At 39.9% G+C, this 25916-nt stretch overlaps 1 protein-coding gene across 2 annotated transcripts; it reads left to right on the forward strand.

Moving 5' to 3' along the window:
- Window positions 1–245: 245 nt before the first annotated feature.
- Window positions 246–25916, forward strand: CD53 (CD53 molecule). Of its 2 annotated transcripts, XM_044238890.1 has the most exons (8): window positions 248–429; window positions 17950–18029; window positions 19908–20084; window positions 21625–21699; window positions 22210–22305; window positions 22825–22905; window positions 23990–24073; window positions 25048–25916. In XM_044238890.1, the coding sequence occupies exons 2-8, from the start codon at window positions 17967–17969 to the stop codon at window positions 25117–25119; spliced, it is 648 nt and encodes a 215-aa protein (XP_044094825.1). In that variant the 5' UTR covers window positions 248–429; window positions 17950–17966; the 3' UTR covers window positions 25120–25916. The 2 variants fall into 2 exon arrangements, with proteins under 2 accessions (XP_044094826.1, XP_044094825.1); XM_044238891.1 differs by lacking the exon at window positions 21625–21699 and having other exon boundaries at window positions 246–429.

Genomic DNA, 25916 nt, shown 5'->3' on the forward strand with positions numbered 1-25916 from the left:
ATTGAGTGTGGATTGAGTTGCCATCTTGATTGAGAAGCATTGACTTGTTCTAGACAGAAATTAAAGCCCAAATCATCCCAGAACCCGCCAGGGCTCACCGATGAGTGACTTGACCAGCTTGGTCTTTGACTTTTCCAGTGTTTCACAGAAACAAGTTTACATATTTGGGTGGGTCATGAGAGTAGGTGTATAAAAAGCTAGAGGAAGGATTACATCTCTAAGGCTAAAAAGAGCAGGCTGAGCCTCACTTCCTCCTTCTCATCAACTGGGCTTCCTGTTGTCACAGTGTGAGCACATTTATTTTCCCTTCACTTCTCCTTTTATACAAATAGCCCCGGACATCCGTGTTACCAGCCTCATTGTGACCACCTCGAGGATAATCACCAATCCTGCCTAAAAGACTAAGGGAAGAGTGAGTGCCTGCAAAAGGTAAGTTGGGTAATATTTTGATATGACTTGACAAGACCTGAACTGTATTATGTGGGATGGGCTGTCTTAGGATTGTCTATATGCCTCTTCAGTAAGTCCAAAATCTCCTGGAACTTCTATTTAATAAATATTTAGTGCAGGAAAGTAAAAAGATTAAGATTTTGGCACCCCTCAAAAGACAAGCAGGCCATAGAGACTTTTCATTTAACTGGGTTCCCATTATCTGAAACCTCTTTGGGCAAGGACATTCATGGGCTTAAATTGCTTCAGAACTTGAATTTCTGTGTGTAGTCATTTCTGATACCTGGAGCCTTCTGTGGGACATGACATTGGGGAGATTTCATACATGCTCAGGTCTCCTAGAAGATAGATGTTCTGATTTTAGAGTGAGGAGAGAACCAACGGCCAGAGCCATTTAGAAAGGCAGCTGGGAGATGGCAGTTCAACCAATTTTCATGCCTCTTACTGTGATTCTTCAGAGCCACTAAATAGCTCAGAGTCAGGAATGCAGGGCATTCCCACTGCCTGTGTATCAAGAGGTAAAAGCTGAACACCCCAAAGAGATGCTTAGATTGATTGTTTTCAAACAGCAGGAAGAACATTGTGGTCCTCAGGGTTCTGCCAAATAAACGTCCTTGGTATATAAACCATAAATATTGATAAATATAATGTGACAGGCACGAACCAACAAAATTTGATATTGTAATGATTTCTAATTTGTGCCCTATAACTACTGACTGTGGTCTCATGGACTCAGAAGGTCAAAGTCAAGCTTTGGTTCTGGCTTTCTGTGACCACCCTAGTCATTACTAGAGGTCAGGAGACCATAGGAAACACTAAATCAGAGCTTTCTCCTTCTAAGACCTGCAGGAATATCAACTGATTATGCCCTTGGAGAGAAAAGCCCCCAAGGACCGCTACTAACCGACCTAACAATGAGGGATGGCAACACCTCCAAGGGGTCTAGATTCCCAAAGCACCTCCGGGGCCACTGAGCCATGAATTTAAAAATAAAGATCAGATTTTCTATTTTATTTTTTCAAGATTTTTTAAAAAGATTTTATTTATTTAGTTGAGAGAGAGAGTGTGTGTGTGTGCAAGTTGGGGGTACGGTGGAGTTGCTGAGGAAGAGAATCTTAAACAGGCACTGAGCATGGAATAAGATGCAGGCCCCTATTCCACAACCCCAAGATCAAGACCTGAGCTGAAACCAAGAGTCAAACATTTGACCAACAGAGCCACTCAGGTGCCCTTTAAGACTGGGTTTTAAAGTAATCCTTAACTCACAGCATTGAGATCAAGAGTCACATGCTCTACCGACCAGACTTTTTAACGAGTTTTTTAAAATGATCATGCATTAAGTGACTCCTGGGGCCAAGCACTCTGCTTTGGAAGATTCTGGCAGGGAGACAAAAATAGCAAGGTCTAGATTTGTCTCCCTAAAATAGTCCTGCCCTTCAGGATCTCCTATGGAAGATAAAATATATCGCTGCTTTGGAAAAGACTTAAGCAAAAGGAGTCTTAGCTGCTGGTTAAAACAAAGAAGTTTTGCTTTCTCAATCTCCACCGCAATCTGCACTGTTTTGAAATTGCGGTTGGTTTGGAGCAGAGACTGAACTGAAGCTTGATTTCCTGTGTTGTTTTCTGTGTGAGCCAATTATGAGTACTTAGCTTTTAGGGGTGCCTGGGTGGCTCAGTGGGTTAAAGCCTCTGCCTTCGGCTCAGGTAGTGATCCCAGGATCCTGGGATTGAGCCCCGCATCGGGCTCTCTGCTTAGCAGGGAGCCTGCTTCCTCCTCTCTCTCTGCCTGCTTCTCTGCCTACCTGTGATCTCTGTCTGTCAAATAAATAAATAAAAATCTTTAAAAAAAAAAGAGTACTTAGCTTTTAAATGAAAGGATTGGGCACCTTTATACCCATGGGAAATGATTCGAAGCCCATTTCTTTGCAGCTACTGTTGCTGAAGCCACTTCATCTTTGGTAATCAACCAGCACAGACAGACAAGGTCAAATCCATTGGTCTTTGGTTTCTGGTGTCCTCAGGTTGATCTCTGACCACCCAGAGGGGTTCAGACTCCAGATATGAAGCCTGTTCCCCTTTTCCTGTCCACCCCACAGCTTACAAACAGCTAGGCATTGTGCTAAGGCCCAGAACCCGGAGATAACTGATGTGCTTAGCAATCTCGAAGACTTTGTAGATTCTGGTGTGGAGTACAGACTCAACACACCAATATAACACAAGGCGATCTTTTTGACAGTGGACAAAGAGTGTGCACAAAATGTGGGAGGAGTGTAGGAGTGTGCCTTGGAGAGGAAGGGACTGCTTGGGTTCATTTTCAAAGAAATATGAGTTTGCTATGGAGACTGGGGGTAACAGTATTCCAGATGGGGCACAGCGCATGCACACTCAAAGAGTGGGACCTGCCCCTGTCCCAGATGCATCTGAGGCAAGTGAGCAGGAGCACAGGAGGTGGATATCTCTCTCTTCTACTTGGTTCTAGAACCTAGCACCTGGAAGTGAGAGGCAAGACCAAACAACCAGGCAGGTCCGAGGTCTGGGCCTGGCCGTGGCTGTGCCTGAGACATCAGAATTGATGGAATGTGGCTTGAAATGAGGGTGAAGGGGCAGCTTTCTTACTCCTTAATCTCAATTTCCCCCAAGTTAGGGTGAAGTTTGGAGCTCTTCATGAGGTTCTGGCCCCGGTCCCTCAGCTTCTGTTCCAGAAAATGCTGTGCTGATTTAGTTACAGTGGTTTTGTTGGTGTTCCTACGTTAGTACCCCCGCCCCGTACTTCCTGTACCAAGCTAGCACCCAGTGTGTGCAGGCCACCCCAGGCCTGCAAACTGGGTGCATGCCCTCAGAAAGCTCCGGGGCCCAGCTGCTGCCGCAGGTTCAGAGCACCCAAGGAAAGGAACAGAGAAACGAGACCGCTACACAAAGCAGGCCTGCAGGGGTGAAGGCCGGGCCAGAGGCAAGGATTGCAGCTGGAGGGCGAGTGTGGGAAGGCTGTCTGGACACAGGCTTTGAGAAGAAGGAGGCCATTTCCAAAGCCCCTGGGTGAGCACTCCCAGAGTGGAGGCCATGGATCTCTGGGTTGTGACACAGAGGCAAGGCCCCTTTTCATTCCCCAGGTCACCAGCACATGAGACCAGTCCTTCCCAAGCAGGAACATCAGTATATCACAGCAATGGCCAAGAACTGTTGTTAAGGAAAAGTGCCACAAGATTACATTTCTATAACCACTTAAAATAAGACCTATTTTCCAAGTGTTAGAATGTTGTTACTTAAATGGAATTCGGGATTATATTAGGTTCAAATGAAGTGTTCAACTCAGTAAACATTAGGTATCCTTATAACATTCCAAACTGCTTATTTTTCAGGTAAGGTGAAACTTGTCCAAAGTCTTAAAACAAGTTAAATAATAATTCCAGATTCTCCATGGAATGTTCTTTCCTCCCCATTACACACTATACTTTCTTTTCTTATAAACCTCCTATTAAGTAAGCATCATTAGACTGTGTTCTTTGTTTGAATCGATTTCCAGTGCATTTTAACATAAGCAAGCATAAAAAATACAACCTAATCATAAATCCAATTGACCCGAAGTCAATATGCTAGCAAATGGAATATTTGAAACATGTTTAATTTGTCACATTTTGTTTGACGTTTTATATTTCAGGAGAACTAGACTGACAAATGGGAGTGAGAAATTATTTTGATACCTCACATCTTTTTAGTTTGAACTCATGGCTTGATACTTACTCCCTATTAGGAACAAATAGAGGCCTTAAAGAATTATCCTATGGTTTGTCCTTCTAAAAACAGCTCTTGTGGGATCTCAGTATTTATGCTATCAGGGAATTATCACATAATGACTTAAAGACCAGGATTCCTTAGATCATTTACTCATATTCAACATTCTCTCTCAATTCAGACTTATAGAAAACTTACAAAACTAGTACCAAGAATTTCTGAATACTCTGCTTCACCTAGGTTTCCCAAGTATTCATATTTTATCACATTTTATTTATCCTTCCTTCGCTTTCTCATTTGGGAGTAATTTGCTGGCATGATATCCTTTCCCACAGAGTACTTTGTTGTGTATTTCCCTTTTTTTTAAAAGATTTTATTTATTTATTTGATAGTGTGCAGAGTGAGAGACAAACAGAGAGAGAGACAAAGTGAGAGAGAGAGAGAGAGCGCAAGCGCACAAGGTGGGGGAGGGACAGAGAGAGAGGGAGAAGCAGACTCCCCGCTGAGCAAGGAGCCAGCTTCGGGGTTTGATCCCAGGACCCTGAGAGCATCACCTTAGCTGGAGGCAGACCCTTAACTGACTTAGCTACCCAGGAGTCCCTACTGTGTATTTTCTCTGAACAAATACATTCTCTGACACACTACTTTATAGTAATGAGAATCAGGAAATTGACACTGATACAATATTGTTACCAATCTATAGATTTTATTCAGATTCCATCAGTTGCCCATTGGTATCCTTACAGTGACTGGAAATCTCTGATCATACCTTGCTTTTAACTGTCCTGTTTCTTTAGTCTCCTTCTACCGGGAATAGTTCCTTTGTCTTTCCTTGTGTTTCATGACATTGATATTCTTGAAGTGTATAGACAAGCTATTTTCTAGAATGTCTCTTTATTTGGCTTGTCTCATGGTTTCTTCATGACTAGATTCAGGTTATTTAGACTTTTGATGGGAATACCACAGAAGTAGCTTTTTTTTTTTCTTAAGATTTTATTTATTTATTTGACAGAGATCACAAGTAGGCAGAGACGTAGGCAGAGAGAGAAGAGGAAGCAGGCTCCCTGCTAAGCAGAGAGCCCGATGCAGGGCTAGATCCCAGGACCCTGGGACCATGACCCAAGCGGAAGGCAGAGGCTTTAATCCACTGAGCCACCCAGGTGCCCCAGAAGTGGATTTTATTAGCCCACAGAGAACCTTGCTCACACTTGACATACTTGCCTAAAAGCACCATAGATGGGTCTCCAGGATAGGGATCCTCCACAGCAAAATTCTACATATTTTGGGGGTAAGGAAAGAGAACCTCTCTAGGAAATGAGCTTCCGAGATCATCTGGATTTGTCTTTCCTCATTTTTTCTCTCCTCTTTGCTTCTTTCTTCTTTCTTTCCTACACAAATCACCCATTTGTCTCCCTGATAACAGCTTTGAATAGGAAAGCTTTCACCAGATCACAATTTTGGGGAGGATCAAGATGACAAACACATTCCTTTGACAAGATGAGGGAAGGATGAGAAGAAAACAATGCATAAATGTTAGTTTGGTTTGGTTTTATTTTAGTATCACCTTTCCCCCTCTGATTGTTTATTACTCCCTCAGAGAAACATACTTGCATAACCCCCATTCCTCTCAGCCGCTGCTCACAGAGGTTCACTCTGAAAGTTGGAAGGAGTCTTCCTGAGGCTCATCAAGCTGCAGGGCGTGAGTTGGGTTGGGAAGTGAGAGGCACAAAATGGGGCCTGGGGCAGTGGAAAGAAGGTGGTATGGGAGGCTGAGAGACCTTGCCTTGTGCCCTGTGTTTGCTCTTCATTAGCTGGGTGAACTTGCGCTGTTAAGTGGGTTGACTGAGCCTTGGATTTCCTGTTTGCAAAGTGGGGCTGTTGACACCTAAGTTACAGGGTTGATACAAGGATTATAAATAAAACACATTCATGAAACATTCAGCATTTTGCAGGGCTCAGTGAACTCTATCATCTATTTAAATTTATTTTGTCCTTATTTGGGGGACCCCCATAGAGAAGATTTTCTTCCTTATTTAGAAAAATCTTTTGTTAATCAAGTTTCCACTGTTCTTCACTGATGAACCAAAAAGCTTCACAGGCACTGGGTAGAAGAGGATAGGAAGCCAAAAGTCACCTTACTGAGTACCTTGTTTTTCTGTGTAAGCTGGCAAATTGATCTGTATATAGGGAGAAATGTCTGGAAAGGTGTTCACCAAAAATGTCAATGGTGGTTCTCTCTGGACATGAGATATCAGAAGATTTTATGCTTTCAACTTTGTACTTTCATTATTGTTTGAATTATTTTTACAGAGGGGGCACAGATTTTTTTTTTTAGGTATTTACCAAAAAAATGAAATAAGCAAAAAGTTATTAAAGGCCTTCTGGCCCCTGCTGTATTTTATTTCTGAAAATCTAGCAGAAAGCCCAGGGTTACCCTTATGGTAAGGAATCTCTAAACTTGATCTTTTAGTCCGTGCTCACTGAACCATGCACTCTGGTGCTGAGCCATCTAGAAGATGTTATCTCTTTTAAACCCTTGAACCACATGTGAGCTGTATGTGGATGTCACCATGTTTAAAAAGATGAGGAAATTGTGAAAGAAGAGAGATTACCCTAGTTGCCCAAGGCCACATTTCTGGCATATAGCACTGACAGAATTCAAAATTAGATCCGTCTGATTCTGCAACTAGTGTTTATCAAACTCTATTCTGTGGAACACTATGTTCTCTGAGCAGTTATAAGTAATCTTCAAAAGAAGAATAGGTTTGTAGTAACAATGTACATTAGCATATAATGAGTTTCTCCAACATCATTCATTAAAAGAACTGTTTATTGCCTTTTCTTTTATTTTTATTTAATCCTATTTATTTTCAAATTTATTTTACCATGGATTCCTTTTATTCCTTTTTTTTTAAGTTTTTAGTTAAATTTTGGTTAGTTGGGGCACCTGGGTGGTTCAGCAGGTTAAGGCCTCTGCCTTCAGCTCAGATCATTGATCCCAGGGTTCTGGGATCAAGCCTCGCATCAGGATCTCTGCTCGGCGGAAGCCTGCTTCCTCCTCTCTCTCTCTGCCTGCCTCTCTGCCTACTTGTGATTTCTGTCTGTCAAATAAATAAATAAAATCTTTAAAAAAAATGTTGGTTAGTTACCATACAGCATAGTTTTAGTTTCAGGTGCACAATATAGTGATTCCTTATGGTTTTGTTTGCTTGTTTTCATTCGGGGAACATGTATTAACATCTCATAAATATAATAGTCCGCATAATACCAAAGCTGTCTTGCTGTGGCTCCAAGATTGGATCGCATAAGATTGGATTGAACTGATAGCTTCCTGAAGTTTCTTTCCCAATCTTAGCTACTTCTAAATTCGAATTAATTCAGGACTAGATATGATGGCCCTGCAAGGATGGGCCAAAAAAAAAAAAAAAAAAAAAAGGAGCGATTGAGCTAGAAATCCACAAGACAGTTTACTAGCCAAAGATATGCTTGGAGGGAACTGAAAAGTGAACTTCATCTCTGGCCACAGTTAACTGGAGTTTGGTCACAGGGGTTTCCTGGAAGCTGACGTCAGGGACTTTCTTCACAGAGCCATGAGTCATGGAGCAGATTTGACTGCAAAGAGGTGTCAATTCTTCCAGACAGTTGGGCTGGAAGGGGCAAGAGCCCAATAGCTGACGCAGTCACAGTGAAGAAAGGAAGGGGAAATGGAGTGTCATTCTGTCTGGGTTAATAAGAAAACCAGGGCCATGCCTGTGGTAAAAGTAGTGACAATCTTCACCTAATGGGTAGGTTTCTCTTTCAACCAGTGGGAGTCTGAGCAAATGAAAAATAAAGGAAGGAGAAAGAAGAGGTTCTTCTTCTTCCTATCTGTGAGGGGAAAATTCAGTAGGGATACCCACAGGTCTGTGGGCGCTTCATTTGTTGGTTCTCTGTGGACCATTTGATTACAGGGACCTGAAGAGGTGATCTCGGGATCCCAGGATGTTGGGGCTGTGGTGACCCTAGGAGGCATCTGGCCCAAGTTTCTTTGTAAGTCATCTGCCCACATCCAAAAGATTGGTCTATCGGTAGAATAATTTTCAAGCCCAAGGCTTCTGATGCTGTAGTGTCATGTTCATTCCACCATACCAGATTATTCAGAGTTAATTGACAAAAAGGCTTATTGAACAATCTTCCTCTTTTTAGTGTAATCAGGGGACTGTGTTAGATCTCAAGGATTAAAAAATGAATAGACTAGCTCCTACTCTCAAGGATTTCACATTCCAGAGAGGGAAGAGATAATTATAAAACAAAGAGCCTAGGGCAGTAACCAGGATGTACAGATATTATGGGCACACCTTGTGGGGAATGGGTTTGGGTGCAGAGAAACAGGTATAATCAGAGAGGTTCCTGGAAGAGTGACACTGGGGTTGAATGTCAGGATGAGTAGTGGCTAACCAAATTAAGGGGTCAGAGGGAGAGAAAACAGCAAATTTCAGCAAAGAACCCTGAGAGCACAGGTGAAAAAGGAGGCACTGAAATAGTCAATGTTGATTGCTAGGTTTTTAGATAGCAGCACTATCAGCAATAACCAAATTATGGAAAGAACCCAGGTATCCCTCAACTGATGAATGGATAAAGAAGATGTGGTGTATAGGTGCAATGGAATATTACTCAGCCATCAAGAAGGATGAAATCTTTGGGATGAAGGACACTAAGGAGGGCATGTGATCTGATGAGCAATGGGTGTTATAGGCAACTGATGAATAACTGAACTTTACATCAATCTCATTACTGGTTATTGGTCTATATTCAGTTTGTCAATTTCTTCTTGTTTCAGTCTTGGTAGTTTATAGGTTTATAGGAAGGCATCCATTTCCTACAGGTTGCTTAATTTATTAACATATAGTTGCTGATAACAATTTCTGATAACTGTTTCTATTTCCTTGGTGTTAGTCATGACCTTTCTCCTTTCATTCATAATTTTATTAATTTGGGTCCTTTCTCTTTTCTTTTGGATAAGTCTGGCTAGAGGTTTATCAATCTTACTAATTCTTTCAAAGAACAAGCTTCTTGTTTCCTTGATCTGTTCTACTGTGTTTTTGATTTCTAATTCATTGAGCTCTGCTCCAATCTTAATTATTTCCCTTCTTGTGTGTGGGTTAGGCTTAATTTGTTGTTTTTTTCTCCAGTTCTTTGAGGTGTAAAGTTAGTTGGTGAATTCAAAATTTTTCTATTTTTTTGACTGAGTCTTGGATGGCTATGTATTTTCCTCTTAAGACTACCTTTGCAGTATCCCATAGGTTTTGGACCAATGTGTTTTCATTCTCTGTGGTGTCCATGAATTGTTTAAGTTTGTCTTTGATTTCCTGGTTGACCCAAACATTCTTTTTTAGAAGATTTTTTAAGTGATTTTTATTTATTTGACACAGAGATAGAGAGTACAAGTAGGCAGAGCAGCAGGCAAAGGGAGAGGGAGAAGCAGGCTCTCCAATGAGCAGGGAGCCTGATGTGGGGCTCGATCCCAGAACCCTGATCATGACCCGAACCAAAGGCAGCTGTCCGACTGACTGAACCACCGAGGCACCCGACCCAAACATTCTTAAGCAGGATGATCTTTAGCTTCCAAGTGTGTGAATTTCTTCCAAAAATTTTTTTAAAGATTTTACCCATTTATTTGACAGACATCACAAGTAGGCAGAGAGGCAGGCAGAGAGAGAGGTGGAAACAGGCTCCCTGCTAGGCAGAGAGTCCAATGCAGGGCTCGATTCCAGGACCTTGAGATCATGACCTGAGCCAAAGGCAGAGGCTCAACCCACGGAGCCACCCAGGTGCCCCCCAATTTTTTTCTTATGATTGAATTCCAGCTTCATAGCATTGTGGTCTGAGAATATGCAGGGAATAATGTCAGTCTTTTATTATAGGTTGAGACCTGATTTGTGACCCAGTGTGTGGTCTATTCTGGAGGAAGTTTCATGTGCACTCAAGAAGAATGAGTATCCTGTTGCTTTAGGGTAGAATGTTCTGTATGTATCTATGAGGCCCATCTGGTCGAATATGCCATTCAAAGCTCTTCTTTGTTGATTTTCTGCTTAGATGATCTGTCTGTTGTTGAATGGAGAGCTGAGGTGTCCTACTATTAACATATTATTATCAATATGTCTCTTTATTTGGTTAACAGTTGGCTTATGTAGTTGGCTGCTCCCATGTTGGGGGCATAGATGTTTACAGTTGTTAGATCCTCTTGTTGGATAGACCCTTTAAGAATGATATAGTGTCCTTATCTAACTATAGTCCCTAGCTTAAAATCTGATTTGTCTGACATGAAAATTGCTACCCCAGCTTTCTTTTAAGGTCCATTGTTATGAAAAATTATTCTCCATCCCTTCAGTTTCAGTCTGGATGTATCTTTAGGTTCAAAATTAGTCTCTTTAAGACAGCACATGGATGGGTCCTATCTTTTTATCCAATCTGCAACCCTCTGCCATTTCATGGGAGCATTTTGGCTGTTCGTGTTGAGAGTAATTATTGAAAGATATGATTTTATTGTCATCATGTTGCCTGTGAAGTCCTTGTTTTTGTAGATTGTCTCTGTAAATTTATGTTCTATATCACTCTTGGGGTCTTTATCCTTCTATAGAACCCCCTTAATATTTCTTGCAGGGCCAGCTTACTGGTCTCATATTCTTTCTGTTTCTGCTGGCCCTGGAAGCTCTTTATCTCTCTGCCTATTCTGAATGACAGCCTTGCCTGATAAAGTGTTTATGGCTGCATGTTCTTCTCATTAGTACCCTGAATATGTCTTGCCAGCCCTTTCTGGCTTTCCAGGTCTCTGTGGACAGGTCTGACATTATTCTGATGTTCCTCCCTCTGTATGTAAGGAATCTCTCCCCTCTAACTGCCCTTAAGGTGGTTTCCTTGGTTCTAAGACCTGTGAATTTTATTATTACATGCCTGGGGTCAGTCTGCTCTTCTTTTTTTTTTTTTAAGATTTTATTTATTTATTTGACAGAGATTACAAGTAGACAGAGAGAGAGAGAGAGAGAGGCGGAAGCAGGCTCACCGCTGAGCAGAGAGCCCAATGTGGGGCTCGATCCCAGGACCCTGAGTCATGATCTGAGCCAAAGGCAGAGGTTTTAACACACTGAGACACCCAGGCACCCCAAGTCTGCTCTTCTTGATCTTAGGAGGAGTCCTCTATGCCTCTAGGACATACATGCTTGTTTCATTCCCCAGATAAGGGAAGTTCTCAGTTAGGGTTTGCTCAAATATATCTTCTAGTCCCCCTCTCTTTCTCCATGCCCTCAGGGATCCCAATAATTCTGACACTGGAATGTTTCATGGAGTATTTATTTTTCGAATTCTGTTTTTATGGATTTTAAGGTGTTTGTTCCAGGACTCCTTCTGCTCCTTCCTCTCTATCAGTTTGTCTACTAGATCACTAATTTTTCTTCTGCTTCATTTACCCTAGCTGTTGGAGTATCTAGTTTTGACTACATCTCATTTGCAGCATTTTTAAGTTTGGCCTAATGGGCTCTCATTTCTGTCCTTAGAGAATCTATGTGGTTATGAATGGTTTTCTCCAGCCTAGCTATTGTCTTCATAACTGTTACCCTGTAGTCTATTTCTGACATCTTGCTTATATCCCTTGCATCTGTGGGAGAGGCCATTGTCTCTGGTTCTTTTCTTTGTTGGAAATTCCTCCTCCTAGTCATTCTGTTGTGGCATGTCAAACTCTCTCTTTTCTCAGATGACATGATACTTTATGTGGAAAACCCAAAAGACTCCAACCCTAAATTACCAGAACTCATACAGCAATTCAGTAATGTGACAGGGTACAAAATCAATGTACAGAAATCAGTTGCTTTCCTATCCACTAACAATGTAACTGTAGAAAGATAAATTAGGGATTCAGTTCCATTTACAATAGCACCAAAAACCATAAGGTTGAAATAAATCTAACCAAAGGGGTGAAGTACCTATATTCTAGAAACTACAGAACACTCATGAAAGAAATTGAAGACACAAAAAGATGGAAAACAATTCCATGCTCATGGATCAGAAGAATAAACATTGTTAAAATGTCTATGCTGCCCAGAACAATATACACTTTCAATGCTATCCCAATCAAAATACCAATGGCATTTTTCAAAATGCTGGAACAAACAATCCTGAAATTTGTATGGAACCAGAAAAGACCCTGAATCACCAAGGAAATGTTGGAAAAAACAAAAACAAAAACAAAGCTGGTTTCAAGCTATATTACAAAGCTGTGACCACCAAGACAGCATGGTATGGGCACAAAAACAGACACATTGATCAATGGAACAGAATAGACAGCACAGATATGGATCCTCAACTCTATGGTCAACTAATCTTCAAAAAAATCAGGAAAAAATATCCAATGAAAAAAAGACAGTCTCTTCAATAAATGGTGCTGGGAAAATTGGAGAGCTGTATACAGAATGAAACTTGATCATTCTCTTACACCATACATAAAGATGATAAACTCAAAATGGATGAGAGACCTCAGTGTGAGACAGGAATCCATCAAAATCCTAGAGGAGAACATAAGCAGTAACCTCTTCAACACTGGCCACAGCAGCTACTTTCAAGACACATCTCCAAAGGCAAAGGAAACAAAAGTGAAAATGAACTTTTGGGACTTTGTCAAGATAAAAAATTTCTGCACAGCAAAGGAAACGTCAACAAAACTAAGAGGCTACCCACAGAGTGGGAGAAGATTTTTGCAAATGACACTACAGATAAAGGGCTGGTATCCAAGATTTATAAAGAACGTCTCAAATTTAACACCCAAAAAACAAATGAGCCAGCCAAGAAATGGGCAGAAGACATGAACAGACAGTTTTCCAAAGAAGACATACAAATGGCTAATAGACACATGAAAAATATTTTCAACATCATTAGCCATTAGGGAAATTCAAATCAAAACCACATTGAGATATCACCTTACACCAGTTAGAATGGCAAAAATTAGTAAGGCAGGAAACAATAAATGTCAGAGGGGATGTGGAGAAAGGAAAACACTCTTACACTCTTGGTGGGAATGCAAGTTGGTGCAGCCACTTTGGAAAACAGTGGGGAAGTGCCTCAAAAAGTTAAACATAGAGCTACATTATGACCCAGTAATTGCATTACAGGGTATTTACCCCAAAGATACAGATGTAATGAAAAGAAGGGCCACGTGTACCCCAATGTTCATAGGAGAAATGTCCACAATAGCTGAACTGTGGAGAAGCCCAAGATGCTCTTCAACAGACAAACAGATAAAGAAGATGTGGTCCATATATACGATAGAATATTACTCACCCATCAGAAAGGATGAATACCCAACTCTTGCATCAACATGGATGGAGCTTGAGGATATTATGCTAAGTGAAATAACTCAAGCAAAGAAAGTCAATTATCATATGGTTTCATTTATTTGTGGAACATAAGGAATAACATAGATTACATTAGGAGAAGCAAAGGAAAAATGAAGGGGTGAATCAGAGGGGGAGATAAATCATGAGAGACTATGGACTCTGGAAAACAAAGTGAGGGTTTTAGAGAGGAGGAAAATGCGTTAGCCTGGTGATGGGTATTAAGGAGGACATGTATTGCATGCAGCACTGGGTGTTATACACAAACAATGAATCATGGAACACTACATCAAAAACTAATGATGTACTGTATGGTTTCTAACATAACATAAAAAAACTTGAAACAAACAAAAATAGTAATTGCTCTTCTACCACCATAAGTAAACAAATGAATAATTTTTTTTTAAGTGTTGGCAAGGATGTGGAGAAAATGAAACCTGGTGCACTGTTGGTAGAAATGTAAATAGGTAGAGCTCTTACAGAACCACAAAAAGTTCAAAATAAAACTACCATATGATCCAGCAATCCCACTTCTGGATATATTCTCAAGTGAACTGAAATCAGGATCCCAAAGAGACACCTGCGTTCTCATTTTGCAGTATTATTCATAATAGCCAAGATATGAAGCCAATCTAAATGTTCATTAATGTATGAATGCATAAGGAAATGTGGTACATACTCACAATGGAATATTATTTAACTTTAAAAAAGAAGGAATTCTTGACACTTGTGACATCATAGATGGACCTGGAAGACATTATGCTAAGTGAAATAAGCACAACAGAGGAAGACAGATACTGTATGGTGTCACTTACATGTGGAATATAAGATAGTCAAACTCATGAAAGCGTAGGGTCAAATGGTGGTTGCTACCAGTTTGGGAGAGAGGTGAATAGGGAGGTGATGGTCAAAGGGCACAAAGTTTTAGTTACCCAAAATAAGTAAGTTCTGGAAATATACTCTACAATATAGTGACTATAGCTAACAATACAGTATTGTACATTCAAAATTTGCTAAGGGGGTAGATCTTATATTAAGTATTACTACCACAAAAAATAAAAATAATAATAATAATGGGATGGAATGAAACTTCAAGAAATAATAGGTATGTCTATGGTTTGGATACTAGTGATGGTTTCATGAGTGTACACTTATCTGAAACTCATCGAGTTGTATATATTAGTATGTACATATGTCATGCATATCTAAAGTGCTTTTATAAATTTAAAAAATTTAAAAAATAAACTATAAGCCAGAGTATATTGCCATGAATTTGGAGAGATGGACAGGAGCAAATTAGATAGGACTTTTTGATGTACACATACATACATAAAACCATCACTACATCAAGATAACAACCATTCATCACTTCCAAAAGATCAGTCATGGTCTGTTGTAATCCATCTGTTGAGGGACATTTAGGATTATTCCGCATTTTGACTACTGTGGATATTGCTGCTATAAACATTGGGGGTACATGTGTCCCCTTCAAATTACTATTGTATCAAGTCTATATTCCATTTTGATTTTATTTTTGTGACTGGTATAAGATAGTGTTTTTATTTCATTCATTTGCTTGTGCTTGACCACTTTTCCCAACACCATTTATTGAAGAAACTGTCTTTTCCCCGTCATATATTCTTGGCCCCTTTGCTATAAATAAATTAACCATATATGCATGGATTTATTTCTGGGCTTCCTATTCTGTTCTATTGGTTTATGTGTTTGTTCTTATGCTAATGTCATATTATTTTGATTAGGACAGCTTTGTAACATAATTTGAAATCAGGAAGTATAATGGTTCTAGTTTTGTTTTTCTTCCTCAAGATACCTTTGGCTATTCAGGGTCTTCTATGATCCTACATAAATTTTAGGATAGTTTATTCTGTATATGTGAAAAATGCCACTGAAATGTTTACATATATTGCATTTAACCTGTGGATCACTTTGGGTAGCACAGACACTTTAACAATATTCTTTCAATCCAGAAGCATGGAATATCTTTCCATTTATTTGTGTCTTCTTACATTTCTTTCATTAATGTCTGGTTTTCAGTGTCTAGATCTTTTACCACTTTGGTTAAACTTGCTCCTAAGAATTTTTTTTCATGCTATTTTTAAGTGGGATTGTTTTCTTCTTTTTCTGATAATTCATTACTGAATATTCTTTCACCCAATTGGCTATCTTGGGGCATACCTGGAGTACTTAGACCATTTCATTTACTTGCTATTAATATGGTTAGAATTGAGCATATTTGTTTTCTCTTTGTCCCATCTTTCTATTTGTTTTCTGTTTTCCCCATCTGTTCTTTGTTTTTGTCCTAGTCTGTGCAGGTTGCTGCACAATATACTAAAGACTGGGTAATTTATAAACAACAGAAATATATTTCCCACAGTTCTGGAGGCTGGAAGTCTAAGATCACGATGCTAATGTGGTCAGGTGAGACCACTCTTTTGGATTGCAGACTTCTTGTTGTGAGCTAGGAAGCTCTCTGGGGTCTCTTTTATAAGATCTCTAATCCCATTTAGGAGAGTTCCACCCTCATGATCTAACTGCGTCCCAAAACCTTATGTCACTACACCATCATGGGCATTAGGATTTCAACCTGTAAATGTTGTGGGAACACAAACATTCAGACCGTAGCAGTTTCCTTTTCCTATTTTTTTTTTTCAGGCTTCTTTCAACTAATCCAGTATTTAAAAATTTTTTAATCTCCTTTGCTGGCCTATTTTTTAAGTTTTATTTATTTATCCTTTGGTGACTTATTAATTCCCCATTTTGCTATTTTAGAGGCTGCCTTATGGTGTATACTGTACATCTTAAATTCATCACAGTCTATCTTCAAGTAACATTACCACACTGCATAGTGGAACTTTATAGTATAATTCCACTTCTCCCTCCCCAGAGAGTTTCTTTAAGACAAAATAATCATGGGTTACATTTACTGAGTACAGTGATATATCAGTCTCTGTTGTAAGATCATTTCATTTCACATCCACCCTAGGAGGTGTAAGCATTACCCCTCATTTTACATAGGAATAAATTGTGACTAGAAATGCTAAGTAAATTTCCCAATCTCATGGAGCTCTTTAGTGGCATATGTGAGAGTTGAATTCAAGTTTGACCTCAAAGCCTATGTAGTAAGTCATCATATTAACTTCCCAAGTATATACAAACACACTTATAATATAATCAATTTTACTTTAACTTGGCTAAAATATTGATGAAGAATTAAGAATAATACTGAGGGTCAAGACAAGAAGGGGAAAGGGAAAGAGAAGGACAAAATAATATGAGATAAATATATATATTTGGTCTTTATAACAGAGATTATTTTATTGTGGAATACAAATAGCTCATCAGGCTTATTAATAGCCTCGATGACATATTCCTCAAGACCATCTGATTTCTGGATAGCTTGATACTATTAAGAGAGTACAGGCAATAGATTGTGTAAGCAATCTATATACTAGAAAAGGCATAGTTCTAATGGGAAAAAACCCCAATAAAATAGCATTCTGCTTTATATAGAAGGCTTATGTGTGGTTTTAAAATATGAGTTACTCTATAAAGCCAAATTGTGTCTGAGAGAAAATTCAAAATTGTGTATTCAGATCTCTGGAATTGAGGGTGAGGGTTTGCACATTAATACCTTGCTGAGAAAATAAAATTATATATATTTTTTAAATCAAGCTCTCATTGCTATCTCTTCATTTCTCCATTGGATATTTGATAGCTAGTTTTATCTCTACTATAAGATTGACATCTCCTGGAAGATAGCTACTGCTTAGTCACAGTTATATCTCCCACAGTATCTAGAATAAAAAACATCATAAATGTTTCTTCAGTAGAAGAATGAATCATACATATGTATGTTCCTCCCACTTTCATTTGGAGAGTTTTATAAACCAAGTGTAATATATATATATATATATATATATATATATATATATATATATATACATATATATACATACATACATACATACAGGGCATTTAAGGAACTGGTTGATCAAGTCACTGACCTCCACAGCTGATTAATTCCTGACCCCTAGCCTGCTTTCTTGAGTAAATGCCCAAGCACTTTTCTCTGAGCATTGGCCTAGTTTGTGTTACTGTGACTCACTCCTCCAAAAGCAACTCTATTGCTTTCCTCTACAGTGCTTAATTCAGTGATAAGTATTCTTGGTTTGCGAATTGGAGCAAAAGTGAGTGTCCAAGATAAACCAATTGGTACCTTGGTTCAGAGACGGGGAAAACAGGGAGTTTGGAGAAACTTCCCAGAGGATATTCACAGCTCAAACCCAAGAGATCTTGAACTCTGAATATTTATGCTGTCTGCTCACCAGTGCCACGTTACAGAGCCAGGTAACTTATTTCCTCTTTTTTTCCTTTCACTTTTTAGGGTAAGAATATCCCAGCATGGGCATGAGTGGCTTGAAATTGCTGAAGTACGTTCTCTTTTTCTTCAACCTGCTCTTTTGGGTAAGTGTGCCTCTTCTGAGCACGTGGAGCTCATCTCCTCCCAGCTCCATTCTATTTCTCTCTCCTCTACTGAATATCCTGGTGTGGAGCGCAACCCATGCATGTCTGAATGGCATACCCAGCTTAAAACAAGGGAGTACTGTCATTTGCAAACTTTTGTAGCAACATGGATGGGACTGGAAGAGATTATGCTGAGTGAAATAAGTCAAGCAGAGAGAGTCAATTATCATATGGTTTCACTTATTTGTGGAGCACAACAAATAGCATGGAGGACAAGGGGCGTTAGAGAGGAGAAGGGAATTTGGGTAAATTGGAAGGGGAGGTGAATCATGAGAGACTATGGACTCTGAAAAACAATCTGAGGGGTTTGAAGTGGCGGGGGGGTGGGAGGTTGGGGTACCAGGTGGTGGATATTATAGAGGGCACGGCTTGCATGGAGCACTGGGTGTGGTGAAAAAATAATGAATACTGTTTTTCAGAAAATAAATAAATTGAAAAAACAAACAAACAAACAAACAAACAAAAAACCAAACAAGGGAGTAGTAATTTCCCCTCTTCCCATCTTGCCATTGTCTAAGCCTGTACAATTGAAAAGTACCAGTGCAGTTATCTTTTTTTAATTATGTTCAGTTAGCCACCATATAGTACAAAATTAGTTTTTGGTGTAATGTTCAATGATCCAATAGTCGCATATAACACCAAGTGCTCATCAGTACCCATGCTCTCCTTAATACCCATCACCCAGCTACCCCATCTCCCCATACCTCTGCCCTCTGAAACCTTCAGGTTGTTTCCCGGAGTCCAGAGTCTCAGGGTTCATCTCCCTCTCTGATTCCCCCCCCACCACTTCCGTTTTCCCTCCCTTCCCCTATGGTCTTCCATGCTATTGCTTATGTTCCACATAAGAGTGAAACCATATAATTGTCTTTCTCTGCTTGACTTTTTTCGCTTAACATAATCCTCTCCAGTTCCATCCATGTCAGTGAAAATGATGGGTATTCATTCTTTCTGATGGCTGAATAATATTCCATTGTGTATATGTACCACATCTTTATCCAGTGCAGATCTATTGGCATGCTCTTCCTCTCTCTGGGGACTTTAGGCTATTACTGCTCACTGCTGACATCTATGGGTGAGAAACCTGAGACTCTCTATTCTGTAAATAAATAACACTTTCCTGCTCCCCTCCCTCCCTCAGTCCCTTGGATGAATAACTGATTGAAAGGGACATCACCTTTTCTGGGAAGGTTTCACCGCACCAAATTTAGCAATTGAGTTTCAAATATAGGATCAGTTTGCACTCATGTGTCTATTAGAAGATTCTTAAAAGTTTGGCTCTCTAGTTTTTTGCCTAGCAAGATAAAATTCTCAACCAGGCATCCCCTCTACATTGTTGTGGTTTCCAAAGGGAAGACCATGTGTAAGATGTTGTGGGAACAAGGAGTAGGAGAGCTGAAGCATGAATATACTATATTACTCACAGGGAGCTTTCCCTGGTATCTGATATGGGTAAGATGAAGCATGAGTGGGACATCACAGGAGGAAAGTAGGATCACTTCTTTTCTAGGTGCAGGGGAAAGCTGGGAAAAGAGGTTGTTCATGAGAGTCTTGATACAGCCAATGGAAAGATATGATTTTTTTTGATTCTTTGGTGGGAAAGTTAAAAAAATTTTTTTATTATGTTCATTAGCCAACATATAGTACATCATAAGTTTTTAATGTAGTATTCAACAAGTCATTAGTTCCATAGAAGACCCAGTGCTCATAACAACATGTGCCCTCCTTAATACCCATCACATGGTTACCCCACTCTCCACCCTAATCTCAAGTGAAAATGTGAGCAGATATTCAAGAATGTTGTGGGATTCTTTCTTTCAGTTCTGTGGCTGCTGCATTTTGGGCTTTGGGATCTATCTCCTGGTCCACAACAATTTCAGCCTGTTCCCCTCCCTCACACTGGGCAATGCATTTGTCATCGTGGGCTCCATTATCATGGTGGTTGCCTTCCTGGGCTGCATGGGCTCCATCAAGGAGAACAAGTGCCTGCTTATGTCAGTGAGTATCTTGCAGCAGATGTGGTACCCTAAGTAGAGAGACATGATACCTTAAGTCCCAGGCAAGATGTTCCTTGGTAGCTAACCTATGGGCACAGGGAAATCATAGGAACATAGGATTGGCACTTTAAGCTGGCCAAATCTGTCTAGAGCAATAGTATTTTGCTTCTGTCTGGGGTCCCAGGGATATGTGGAAGAGGACATTGATATCTTCCTTGGGATTCATTGTACAGTGTTAATAATGGCCTTTGTCATAATTTCCCTTTATGACATTTTATTTCTTCATGTCTGGTTGAAATCAAGTGTTATCCATCTGCTTAAATGCTTTCACATCAGTATGTATTTTTAGGATCTGAATCAGAGTCATTAACTGATGGAAAATCTAGTCTCTAGATTCTTCTGAGTACTGTGGCCCTCCTAAAATGACAGAAGATGCTTCTCTATCTCAGATCTCCACAGGATACATGATGGTGTGATGATCCAACTTAAGTGAGGCCCTAGGTGGTAGCCATTGTGATCTAACATGAGAGATGCTAGAGCTTTTCTGTTGTTCCCTGTCAGTTAAGACTCCTGAAGAGTACATTTAGGCTTAGGTTTTACCTGTAAGCTCTATGAAAGAAGAGATCCTTGTATCTCTAAGTGGACCCAGATCAGTGCTTGATATAGCAGTACTACTCCATCCTTAGTAAGGGTTCCCAGTCATCTTGGTTCTTCCTTAGGTTATTTGGTTAATTTTCTTTCCCTTATGGGTCAACTCTTAAATTGGAACCAAGACATAGTATAAAAAGTTCCTGTTCTCAGTTCCCAGATTAATGGCAAAAGATGGGAGCTGATAGACATAGGGAAAAGATTAAACAGGTTTAAGTAGTTAAAAATAATGTTGCATGGAGCACTGGGTGTGGTGAAAAATAATGAATACTGTTTTTTTCTGAAAATAAATAAATTGGAAAAAAATAATGTTGCGATAGAAAGGGAAAGCAGGATAAGTGACAATGTGTTTTCTGCTGTGTGTAATTAGCATAAAGGAAGTAAGCATCTACAGCTAGAGGTAACCAAGTATTAGGACTGTGATTAGAATACCTCTTCTCCACATCTGTACAGGGCTCCTCTCAACTTCCACCATCACCTGATCCTAACCCCAAAATAGCCCTGATCTTGCAGAAGGGACCAGACCCCAAACTAAAGACATATAGTTTAGTTTACTGCTCTTTTGCTCAACTGTTTCAAAAAGCTGATGCCAAAATTGCTTCACTGATTCAACAAATAATATTTCATACTATTATGTGCATGGAGCTGTATAGGCACATGCGAAGAGGAGAATAAAGTTAGAAGACAGCTGATCTGCCCTCTAAAGACTGGGAGTCTAGTTGCACAAGAATGACACACATCCCTCACAAAACAAAAGGCTTATGAAGGCCTGAGCAAGCAGAAATAGGAACTTCTGTACACGTGTGGAGACACGTCTGGATGCTCCCAGGGTGCAGTGGGAGTGAGGGAAGAACTAGGATCAGTGCTATGAGCATGTCTCTACTTTGCCTCAGTTCTTTTTCCTGCTGCTGATTATCCTCCTTGCTGAGGTGACCATGGCCATCCTGCTCTTCGTGTATGATCAGAAGGTAAGCTATAAAGAATAAATTATTGTATTTCTGACGGGGAAGAAGTCCTATAATAGAGATAGAGCCAAAGTGGAAGGATGGAAGAAAGAAATTAACTGTAAATGGGGGGGGGCGGAATTTCATGAAAGATTGCAATTGAATCATGCTTTGAAGGATGAATAGGAAGAAAAGTAAAAACAAGTTTACCCCCCACCTACTTCCTTCCCTCTGTGTCTGGCAGTAGAAAATGTCTGTCTCCATGCCTAAGAGAGCCCATGCTTTGATTGTCTTCTTCTGAAAAACCAGAGTTCTGGAAAGACAAGAGGCTACTATGAACTTCTTCCTGCAATGCTATTTCAGTCTCAGCACTTTTCCCTGTATATAAACTCCCGCTCCTCACTTCCTTAGCTCTGAGGAGATCATTTGGAAGGGAAGAGCAAATGGAACCACCAGCCATTATTAGAAATTGCTTGTTCCTTGAACTCACCTGCTTTTTATAATGTCTTCTCTGCTGGAATATGCCCCACCCAGTTGGATAATTATGTGTCTACAAGCCTGACTGAGAGCATCCAGCAATACCACTCGAACAACAGCACCAAGGCAACATGGGATTCCATCCAGACATTTGTGAGTACAGATGGAATCTTCCTCAGCTTAGCCCAGACTTAATTTTCCAACCTCAGTGCCTGGAGGCTAAAGGAACTTCCTTTCTTGAAAGGTCCAGAACCTAAGGTCTGCAGCCCCTAGGTCCAAAATAATGTTTAGTAGTCACAAACACGAATCTGTCTGATTGGTACAAAGTTCTCTACATTCTCTCATCCTTCACATTCTTAGGTAGGCTCACTGTCTAAGCCCTACTAAGATCTAAGGAAGACCCAAACATGTCAGACTGAATCCCCTGTGTACTTAATTTTTCATCTGTAAAATGTGGATAAGTTAAACATGCCCTTTATACTTGAAGGAGATTTATGTGAATGAAATGGTATAATGGTTCTGAAAATATTTTGTTCTAAGGAGCCATAGTAGTTAAGCTAATTCTGTATTTTCCACTACAATCAGATCTGAAGGGCCCACCTTTTCTCCAAGTTACAGTTTTCCTTCTGTTAACTTTCTAACCATCATGTTTTTGGGGGGTTTGGCTTTTAGCTGCAATGTTGTGGTGTAAATGGCACAAGTGATTGGGGCAGTCAACCACCAGCATCTTGTCCCTCAAATCCACAAGTTCAGGTAATTTTTTGGCAACTTTTCTGTTATTAGCCTCTTTGGTTAAACTTTCAATTATCTTAGAAACTCTAGTCATACAGGACTTAGTCTTCCCAACCAGAAACAAGAAACCTTGGATAAAATAGAGGCCAGGGAGAAATCCCAGGTTACTAGACAAATTAGACAAAAGTTGTCCAGACAACTAGACAAAAGAAAAGAAAGGAAAAAGCTCATTAGACTAGAGGTGCCATCACAAATCTTGCTACCCTAAACTATTACATTAGAGGGGAAAAGTTTATGTGATAGTGGCAGAGGATTATATCTACATTTTTCTTGAGCAAGAAGTAGATATTTTGGTTGAAAGTGAAAATTATAAAGTTGAGGTAGAAAACCTTCCTCTTTTCCCATTTCTCTGCTTTTCTTCCTTGGAAATGGCAACATCCAGCCTCTTGGTAAAATGAATCATTAGTAAAAGAGTCTGGAGTTGGAGGAAAGAGAGTTGGTAGAACTATTGAAACAACCTGCCTGCTTATTTTTTTTTCATTGTGTTATGTTAGACCTCCAGAGTAGGGCAAGAGAAGAAGCCAAGATTGTATTCCAAGGTTAAGTTCCTAAATTCCTGTTACCTGGTGTTATCCACCTTAGGGTTGTTTGAAAATCTCCAGAAATTTTTAGGTCTATGAAGAAAGACTGAGATACTCACCAACTAGCCCTGGCCCGGAGCTTGGTATGGCCATGATAGATTCAGGTTTCAGCAGAAGCTGAAATGCAACCAACTCTAGAATTGCATAGGCTATCTCCCCATTTATTTGTCCCAAGTCAGCAGGGGATGTTTAAAGAACATAAGGATATCTATTGCTGAAATGCCTCTCAGGAGCCATTTTAACTCTGTATGTAGAAATCTAGGTGCTACTATGATGATAACAAGACCAGAAAAGTCTGTAGTTTAATATTCTCTGCTTTATACCTGTTTCTTCATACACAGAAAGAAAATAAAAATGGCCTAAGTCTCTTAGCATAAGGCAAAATATGAACTATCTTCTGAAATCAGGTTCCTTATCAAGTCGAATAATAGACTGGTATCCTTTGTATTTGCAATTTTTTCTAGGGTTGCTATGCACAAGCAAAACTGTGGTTTCACTCCAACTTCCTGCACATTGGAATCATCATGATCTGTGTATGTGTGATTCAGGTAAGAACTTAATCATGGGACTATTGTGAAGATTAAATTAGATAAGTCAAGTAAAGTTTTAGACCAGTACCAGATACATAGTACATGCTCAGTAAATGTGTTTCCCCAGTCAGGTAGCAAATGATGTCATTACCAATTTAAGGCTCAGAAAATATGCTGCAAAATCTATCTGGTCAACTTAACACTAAGAGATATGAGTGCTTCATAGTCAAATTAGAAATATGGACTCTGAAAAACAATCTGAGGGGTTTGAAGTGGCGGGGGAGTGGGAGGTTGAGGTACCACGTGGTGGGTATTATAGAGGGCACGGCTTGCATGGAGCACTGGATGTAGTGAAAAAATAATGAATACTGTTTTTCTGAAAATAAATAAATTGGAAAAAAAATCATCAGGCAGACCTCTACTTTGGTCATTCACTGAGCTGGTGTGGAAAAGCTTATGATAGAATGGCCTTGTATGGGAAGCAGGAGCTGATGATAAAAATCATAATCATAATTTCTCTGCTTAGCATGTTAAGTCAGGGGTGAATTGGGGATAGTTTTGTGTTCTTTTTTATTATGTGACATTTCTACTAATTTTATACCCAAGTATTTTGGGTATGTCACAGAAGAGCTAAGATGTAATCAAGAAGCTCAGAGGGAAATAATTTTTCTCTGCTTGGAAACTAAGGAATCTCAGGGCACGGGGAGAGATGACTCATTGCACAAAGTGTTGACTTGTGCAGTACTTGACTATACAAGTGACTTCTTAAGGAGACTAAGATGTCCCAACACTCTATCCTCTACTGTTCTGACACCATCACCCCCACTACAATTCTAAAGCAAAAGGAGAAAATAGAGAAGGAATTCGGGAATAATGGCATGAAGGGTGGTTCCAGTGTGATGGACACTCTTTTTCTCTGGGGCTAATCCCAGGGGTCTGGGAGAGATGGCTCCTCCTATGAAGGCTTCACATTTTCTCAACTCTTTTCTCAGGTGTTGGGGATGTCCTTTGCGCTGACTTTGAACTGCCAGATTGATAAAACCAGCCAGGCCCTAGGGCTGTGACATGAGACTGCCTTGTGTTGGAGAGGCTTATTTCATCTTTGGAAACCCCAAATCAGTTATTAGCATGAAGCCTTAAATGGTCACCTCTTGGCCTGGTGTCTTTGTCCCCTTCTCATCCTTTCCCTGTTTTGGTCCCTGTATCATTAAACCAGAAAAGAAGGTATTAGCCAGACATTTCCCATCTCAGGCACCAGAAATTGATCTTATTTACCCACTCATGGGGCAGCTATGTCCCTCAAGGTGGTGACACTAATACCTGAGCATTTTTTGGACATGAGAAGCCAAGAGAACCTGCACTAATGGCTCAAGATCAAAGGATGGGTTTGGGACTTGAATTTTTGCATCTGCTTGTTGTCAAATAAGGCTCCAGCCTTTAAATCATGCCCAGTCCACTCTCCAAAGCAAAGCAAAAGAGAAGCTGAAGGGAGCTTTGGGGCCAGACTCTTTGGATCATTGTCACAACCCTCTCTTTCCTTTTGGCTGGGCCTGGGCCTTCACTATAGGAATGACAGAGTACTCTTTCTCCAAAGAGAAACTTTGCAACTTCCTTATTAAAGGACCTTATTGATTCTTTCTGTCTTTCTAGAAGTAGGTGCCCACTGATTCATATCCTGACTTCAGCCAGTCTCTTAGCCTTTGAGTTACATAGCTATGGAAGAACTAAGCAGGACCGGTATCTCTAGTGGTTTAGCTAATAATCACATTCGTAAGAGTTCTGGTATTATTTTTCTATCAAATAAGGTTTTGTTAATGTACTATTTTACCTCCTCAATAAATAAAACAGCTTATGACCTCAA

This window comes from Neovison vison, chromosome 2, assembly GCF_020171115.1.
Source record: "Neovison vison isolate M4711 chromosome 2, ASM_NN_V1, whole genome shotgun sequence".
In the NCBI taxonomy this organism is placed as follows: domain Eukaryota; kingdom Metazoa; phylum Chordata; class Mammalia; order Carnivora; family Mustelidae; genus Neogale; species Neogale vison.